Source organism: Mauremys reevesii, unplaced genomic scaffold (genome assembly GCF_016161935.1).
Source record: "Mauremys reevesii isolate NIE-2019 unplaced genomic scaffold, ASM1616193v1 Contig105, whole genome shotgun sequence".
NCBI lineage: Eukaryota > Metazoa > Chordata > Testudines > Geoemydidae > Mauremys > Mauremys reevesii.
In genome coordinates, this window is record NW_024100722.1 from 198,395 (window position 1) to 206,783 (window position 8,389).

General features: G+C 50.9%; 1 protein-coding gene across 1 annotated transcript; it reads right to left on the reverse strand.

Annotated features, from left to right (window-relative positions):
- Nucleotides 1-7,079: 7,079 nt before the first annotated feature.
- LOC120392631 (olfactory receptor 52M1-like) lies at nucleotides 7,080-8,027 on the reverse strand. Its single transcript, XM_039517390.1, has one exon. The coding sequence runs from the start codon at nucleotides 8,025-8,027 to the stop codon at nucleotides 7,080-7,082; it is 948 nt and encodes a 315-aa protein (XP_039373324.1).
- Between the last annotated feature and the right edge of the window lie 362 nt (nucleotides 8,028-8,389).

Below are 8,389 nucleotides of genomic sequence, written 5' to 3' on the forward strand. Positions count from 1 at the left end.
TAACATTCAATTACATTGAAAGTCTGAACTTACAACACTCAGAAAAGAAAATTGTTTATGTAATCCGTACTTGGCCTGTGGAACTCCTTGGCACAGACATTATTGGAGCAAAGAGTTTAGCTGAATGTGATTCACAAATAGATTGGTGGTGCTGGTGGCACCAACTTTACTGAAGGCTGTCTGATACCTTCAGTTAGGAAACCTCATTTTCAGTTGCTTATAAATTTGTCAAACTTTAACCCTTTGGATTGAAATTTCCCACGCTGGGTGTCTGCTTCCAGCTGAACTGTTTTTTGAAAGTTTCAGGCATAGCAGTTCAGCCGACTTCTCGTGTGAAGCCAGGAGAGATGATGTCTTGCCCGTGTTTAAAAATTTTTAGAATTGCTCCAGTGAGGAGCCCTAGCACCTCCAGGCCTTGCAGCAGATAAGAGCCAGGTAACAGCCCCTGGAATGCAAGAGCGGCAGGTGACAGCTGGCTCCAGAGTTCTTACTCCAAGGGCAGTTTTCCCTCAGTGGGGCCTGAGGAAAGTATGAGCCACTGAATTTGGCCCTGTATTGTACATCTACTGACACCTTTCATCCCGAGCAATCCGCTGTGCCACTGAAACGCAGCCGCCTTGGGGCTGGAGGCCATCAGCTGGGAAAGCCCAGCAAAGAGGGACATTTTGGCCAGCGATACTGGAACAACCCCATCGCCTGGGGCAAGGACCCTGGGATGTTTAATGGCTGTGCAGGGAAGAAAGGACCCCAGACTTACTCTCTATCCCAGCACGCCCACATTACACTGGGTTTGTCGAGCAGGTGAGCTCCTCAGCAAGAGATGGGTACCTGTGAATCCTGGGATGGAAGCGTCTTCCCTGGAAATCCCCCTCAGGTAGCCTTGTCCCACACCTCTCTCAGCCCAGCATCTGCAGCAGCATCCCACACCGAGAGCCAACACAGGGGTGTGCACCATTTATAATATAGCTCTGTGCAATCCCAGTGGGGTTTGCTCAGCCTCTAGGGGAGAAGGGGCATCTGGACGTAAACAGGCTGGAGATCAGAGACAGTCTAGCCAATGTCTCTCTTCCCATGTCTGAGCTTCTGTGCTAATTATCCAGCTTTAGGAGTAGAAAGTAATTAAGAGACCTTCCCAAAGGGAGATGAGAACACTTGGGCTCTCTGCTGAGTCAGAGAGGAATTGGCTGCTCTGTGCATTTGTGAATATTTAAAAATTATATTTGATTAGGAAGAAAACCAGGGACAAGACCTGCGTCTCCATAGGGCCAGATACCCTGTAAATGCCCAAGATGGATGGGTAGGTAGTAGACAGACAGATATGGAGACAGATGACTATGGGGAAACACAAACACAAACACTTTCAGAGATCAATACTTCTCATAAGTAACTATCATCACACTGTGCAGCACCTTTCACTGAAGGGTCTTCAACACACCTAGCAAAGGAAAGTCACTATGAACATATTATAGAATCATAGAATCTCAGGGATGGAAGGGACCTCAGGAGGTATCTAGTCCAACCCCCTGCTCAAAGCGGGACCAATCCCCAAATAAATCATCCCAGCCAGGGCTTTTTTCTAGCCTGACGTTAAAAACCTCTAAGGAAGGAGATTCCACCACCTCCCTAGATAACCCATTCCAGTGCTTCACCACCCTCCTATACAGATAGGTAAACTATCCTTATTATACAAATAGGTAAATTGAGGCATGGGGAGAGGTGACTTGGCCAAGGTCTCACAGAGAGTGGCAGGATGACAGAGAGAACCAAGTGTTGTCAGACGCTCCCGGTGTGGTGCTCTGCTCTATTCAATGTTGAGATCAGTCGGTTGCGTGTGTGTTCCCTCTGTGTGCTGCCCCAGCTCTGCGCAGAGAGCTGACCCAGCAGACCCCGAGAGACTCCCAATGACCACAGACTCTAGTAAGGTACGAAGGCACCTGGGCCAGGTTTATTGTCAAAGAGAAACACAGTCTCCAGCTCCCCGGCATAGAAGTTCAAGGTGCTGCTAAGGTGCTACTACCTAGTACTTATGTGCTCCCTGACAATGGACTCAGCTCAGTCACTGATGGGACTTTCCACTGCCCCCTAGGCCGGACAAAGACACTTCCCCAGGGGTGCATTCTTATACACCAGTACAAACAAGTTACACATCACTCCTGATGTACTGAGGTGCAGCCCCTCTACGCAGTAAGGTGCCACCTCTCACCTTGTACATGTTGGTTCGAACAAAACAACTCTATCCATCATATAGATAGATATATGGCCCTGTCATTGGGATGGGTCAGTGTCATAGGTTTGTTCCCCACTTTGAACTTTAGCGTCCAAAAGATGAGGACCTGTGTGGATCCTTCTAAGCTTAAATCCTAGCTTAGCTCTGGTAACACTGCCACCAGCCAAAAATATAGTGTTTTGGCACACTCCCTGTCCTCCCAAAACCTTTTCCTGGGGAACACAGATCCAAACTCCTGGGATCTTAACACAAAGGGAAATAAACCATTCCCCCTTCCAGACTTTCCCTCCCTTGGTCGTCAGGGAAGATTACCTTTGATTCAAACTCCTTGAATCTAAAACAAAGAGGGATTCACCTTCCCCTCTCCTCTCTTCCCCCCCACCTATCCCTGGTGAGTCAGACTAATCCCCTGAGGTCTCAAACAAGGAAAGAAATCAATCAGGTTCTTAAAAAGTAAAGCTTTTAATTAAAGAAAAAAAGAAAAGGTAAAATTTAGCTCGGTAAAATCTGGATGGAAGTTTACAGGATATACAGCTTATAAAAACTAGAGGGACTCTAACTTAAGTACAGGTACAGCAAAGAGGTAAAATATTGTTCCAGCAAACACACATTTGCAAATACAGAAATTAATTAAAAGACTAATCCGCCTTTCTAATACTCACTATACTGAATAGAAGAGAATATTTCAGGAAGCTTGGAGAGCCTGGATGTACATCTGGCCCCTCTTAAATCCAAAGAGAGAACACCCGCCAAAACAAAGAACACAAACAAACACTTCCCTCCACAGAGATTTTAAATTATCTTGTCTCTTGATTGGTCCTCTGGTCAGGTGTCCTTCAGGTTCACTGAGCTTGTTAACCCTTTACAGGTAAAAGAGACATTAACCCTTAACTATCTGTTTATGACAGTCAGCCTGTTCCTTGTTATCTATGTGGAGTGTACGAGTATGCGAATGTTCTGATCTCTGGTGTCCAGCACCTTTTAGGTATGTCTCTGTTTGCAGCATCAGCCCTTTCCTTGCTAGCTTCTGTGAGCAGGGCCTGCCTCTGGCTCACAGCTTAACTTTGCTTTATGTTAGCAAAGTCTTGACCATTACTTTAGTTCAGGCCTTAGGCCTCACACTGGGCCTCTGATCCCAAGGTTTCTATCTCAGGGTCTCCTCTTACTACACCCAGCAGTCCTGACTTCCCTGCTGTAATCACGGTCTCTCCGTCACGCCAAGAGGGAAATGGACTCCAGCTTTGGCAGGGGCTGTTCATTGAGTCAGATGCAGAGGAAAGGCTGGAAGAGGGAGCCTGAGCCTGAGCCATCCTCTGAAGGTGAATCTGAGGTTTTCAGAACCAGCTGGAGGTTGTGAGCTCCTCACTCCTGTGAGGCGTGAACTCCGGGACTCCACTTCCGTTCCCACTCAGAAACTTGCCAACACATCACAGTCACTGTGGTCACTTCAGGGGAAGACTCAGGAAAACCAGCACCAACAGAACGTCCCTGTGGACAGAGGGCAGCTGTTGCAGCTGAAAGCCCAGTACCTGGCAACCCTAAATGGCACCCAACGCCAAAACTAAAAAAATGGAGGCACTTGGATTCCCACAGCTGAACTCTCTGCCTGCTCATCTGGCTCACTGCGGGTATTTCTCCGGTGCGGAGCACCTGGGTTTTTAAGCACTGGAATGAGACTGAATGATTCTTGTGTCCAAGCCCAACGGGGGTACCGTGTCCACCTGATCTTTCAGTCTGGCTGCAGACAAAGGCCACAGGCTTTTAGGCCTTACACTATGGCTACAGGCCTTATCATATGGCTACAGAAAAAGGCCTGATCCTTACAGGACGACCAGTCCCCGGAGGTCCCCATGACTGGCCCCGTGATACCCCAGGTATGGCCAGGCCCCAGGGGGTTCCCAGGAGCTGCCCCAGGTACGACTGGCCTCCAGGGGCCCCTGGGAGCTGCCCCAGGTACAATTGGCCCTCGGGGGGCCCCCGGGATCTGCCCCAGGAGCTGCCCCAGGTATGACTGGCCCTCGGGGGGTTCCCAAGTGCTGCCCCAGGAGCTGCCCCAGGTACGACTGGGCCTTGGGGGATCCCCGGGAGCTGCCCCAGGTATGTCTGGCCCTCGGGGGGTTCCCAGGAGCTGCCCTAGGAGCTTTCCCGGCCCCCACTGTTGGTGCCCCAGCTCATCTCCTGCCTGGCCCAGTAGGAGCCGAGGGATCCGCCCAATAGCCTGCACAAAGCAACCCGAGTGCTGATGCTGGGTTTGAGAAAGGCAGCGGTGCCTAAGTTCAGTATTTCCCTGAGTACTTTGTGGATCTAGCCCTGGAAGCCTTTCTGGAAGATGCTTTAGTCTAACACAAGTTAAGGTTGTTCAAAACCCAGGGGGCTGGCTGGCGACACTTGGCGGAAACAGCCAAGGTTGCTGGGTGGTGAGCCAAGGGCTGGATGCCTCAGGACACGGCATTTTTGGCTTCTACTTAACCAGTGCGGTGAGACAGAAGTTTACTTTTGTTCCTCGCTTTGCGTACAACCACCAGTCTGGGGTGAATCTGCCCGATTTCTCAGCAGATTGTTCTGAATCTGGCATCCTCAGCGGAATCCTACTGAGGCACGGTGACATATGGACACCACTGACAGGTGCTTCACAGACTATCAGGAGGTAGCCCCCTCCTACAGACGAGGGAGTTGAGGCAGCATGAAAGGAAGTGTCTTGAGCCAAGAACAGCCCACAAGTCCCTCGCTGCCAATCCCTTGCTTAGTCGTGCTCAGGCCATGAACCCACCTGCACCATTTGAGGATTTGGCCCAAGTCATTTAACTAGAGATAAGGCATCATAGAGACCGGTGAGCTGGGAGGGAAGATGCCTATTAATTAGGTTTCATGTTCTGCTACCAAAGGGCCCTAATCAGGGCTGCTGAGTCACACACTGCACTGATGTGGTTCCTTGCAGCACATCACTGGGTTCTATGCGCTGTGCAGAGTTCCAGGTAGTGTGTCGTTCCTGGTAAACAAGCAAGACAAGGCTGAAAACTGAGCTGTGTGGAAACCTGTTTTGTGGCCAGAGTTTTTAGCTGTTTCTTTGATAAATTCCTCTTGTCGAAGAGCTGCAAGTCCACTGATCACAAGACACAAATAGCTTCGGTGCGTCTAATACAACCCAGGGGAGCAATGCCTGTTCATGGCCAGAGCAGTGGTGCTGGATGGAGGGTAGGTTGCGGTGTCGGGACTCCCAGTTTCTATTCTCAGCTCTGCCACCAACTCATTGTGTGGCCTTGGGTAAATCACTTTACCTCTGCGTGGATCAGTCCATCCCCATGACACGGGGATAACGCTGCCTAGCAGCCTAACTACAGAGCTTCTATATCTAGTGATCAAAAGTGTCACGCAGAGCGTCCGTTAGACTCAGCTTCACCGTCCAGCAATGTGGGCCCTGTAGCTCCAGATAAGGTGCCATGTACATGTGGAAATAGACGGCTGGCAGCTATGCCACTGATCTCCCTCCCTGTGAACTACCGCAGCCACCCTGGACTCTGCCCAGCATCTCGCCTTCCCAGCTAACACTGGGGCTGATCCTTCCACCTCTCTCAGCTGTTGTCCTCCTAGCGCCAAAGCTGATCCCTGGCCCTGCCCCCGAGGCCTGGCTCAAGGCAAAGGGCTCCCAACCCATCCCCATTGCAGGGCTCTGCCTGCTACAGGCCCCCCGCCAGGAGGAACAAAGGGGAGCTGAAAGCTCAGGACTCTGTAGATGAGCTCCAGGGCCCAGGAGCTGTAGGATGCACAGTCTCACCCACCTGCAGCACAGCCCTGCTCCCAACCCTCAGCTGCTTTTATACGACTTCCTGGCTTCCCTCTCCGATCCCGACTGGCCTGTCAGCCCCAGCGCTGCATCCTCGCTGCCCTCACTGCAGGCTCCTTGTCAGGCTGCAGCAGCTGCCGTCACAGCCCCAGAGCAGATGGAGGGGGAGGTGATCCAGCGAGTGACGGGGAGGGGGAAAAAGAGCGAGCAGCAGTGACAGGGATTTGGGGCAAGAGGCGGAGAGGGGAGTGGGGCACAGAGGCAAGAGGTGGAGCAGGGGCTGTGCCTCAGGGGAATAGGTGCAGAACTGGCTGAAAGATAACTTGGAATTGGAAAAGGTTCAAAAGGGGAAATAAAAATGATTAGGGGTATGGAACGGCTTCCGTATGAGGAGAGATTAATAAGACTGGGACTTTTCAGCTTGGAAAAGAGACGACTATGGGGGGATATGATAGAGGTCTATAAAATCATGACTGGTGTGGAGAAAGTAAATAAGGAAGTGGCATTTACTCCTTCTCATAACACAAGAACTAGGGGTCACCAAATGACATTAATAGGCAACAGTTTAAAACAAACAAAAGCAAGTATTTCTTCGCACAACACACAGCCAGCCTGTGGAACTCCTTGCCTGAGGATGTTGTGAAGGCCCATCAATGGCCAAGATGGAAAGGGATGGTGTGTGTTTGCCAGCAGCTGGAAATAGGTGCCAGGGGATGGATCAATTGATTTCCTGTTCTGTTCATTCCCTCTGGGGCACTTGGCACTGGCCACTGTTGGCAGACAGGACACTGGGCTAGAAGGATCATTGGTCCGGCCCAGTATGGCCATTCTTATGTTCTTATATTCTCAGAGGTCCAGTTATCAGTAACTAGAAGGGTGGCAAACCAGTGAGTCCTACACTGACCGATTCCCCAGTTTTTCACACTGACATAGCACAGTAAGGTCAGGAAAGGGTCTAATGGCTCTCTGGCTGCCTGGTCAGTGATTGAGGGAAGGGGGCCCAGCACCATGTCACCAGCCAGCTCTGCATGGAGCTCGGTCTGAGAGCCAGAGCACCAGGAGAAAACTTTAGGTCCCTTTATGAGTAAAGAGCCGGAGCAGCCTGCCCCGGATCTGTTTGGTCCTCACCCCGTAGATGATGGGGTGCAGCATGGGGGGCACCAGGAGGTACACATTGGCAATCAGAACATGGAAATGCAGGGGCACATTGTGGCCAAACCGGTGTGTGAGGGAGGAGAAGATAACTGGGATGTAAAAGGCTAAGATGGCACAGAGGTGGGAGCTGCAGGTCCCCAAAGCCTTGAGCCGGGCATCCTTTGTGGGGAGGCTGAAGATGGCCCTGAGGATCTGGATATAGGACACAGCAATAAAAATCATATCCAGACCCCTCACACAGAATACCATAAAAAGGCCGTAATAACTACTGACACGGGTGTCGGCGCAGGCCAGTTTCACCACAGCTATGTGCTCACAATACGTGTGGGGGATGATGTAGGTTCTGTAATATGGCCACTGCCTCGCCAGGAAGGGATAGGGCAGTACAAGCATGATGCCGCGCAGCACCACGGCCAGGCCAATTTTGGCAACCACGGGGCTTGTCAGGATGGTGGAATGTCTCAGGGGATCACAGATGGCCACGTAGCGATCCAAAGCCATGGCCACAAAGATCCCAGACTCCATCACTAAGAAGCAATGAATGAAGTACATCTGGGTGAGGCAGGCACTGAAATCGATCTCCCTGGAATTGAACCAGAAGATGCTCAGGGTTTTGGGCACGGTAGACGTAGACAGGACCAGGTCGCTGATGGCCAGCATGCAGAGGAAATAGTACATGGGCCCATGGAGGCTCGGCTCCATCTTCACAATGAAGAGGATGGTGAAGTTCCCCAAGACAGCTATGATGTACATGGTGCAGAAGGGGATGGAGATCCAGATATGGGATGCCTCCAGGCCAGGAATGCCCAGCAGGATGAAGGTGGAGGGGTTGGTGAAGTCGGTTTTGTTGCAATCTGACATGGTGTAAGGGTGAAGGTGTTCAACTCTGAGGCATTCCCAGGGCCCAGGGTTATGGTTGCAGTACAACAGCCTGGATGGAGAGACAATGTTAATATGAGCCACTACACGCACTACTGGATACTTTTCTCATGGGTCAAGCAGATTGGTTCCTCTTCACACACATTTTCATTTTCCAAATCTGAAAGTGTAAAAAAAACCCAAGCCCCCCTTCCCCCCAAAGCTTTGCCAATCCATGTATCAAGGGGAAACATTCCAAGTAGAACCACCTGAGGGAAAAGACCTGGGTGTCATCGATAGCTGTTCCATGGACACACCTGCTCATTCACAGTAGTGGCCAAAACAAAGAAAATGTTCAGATGCCT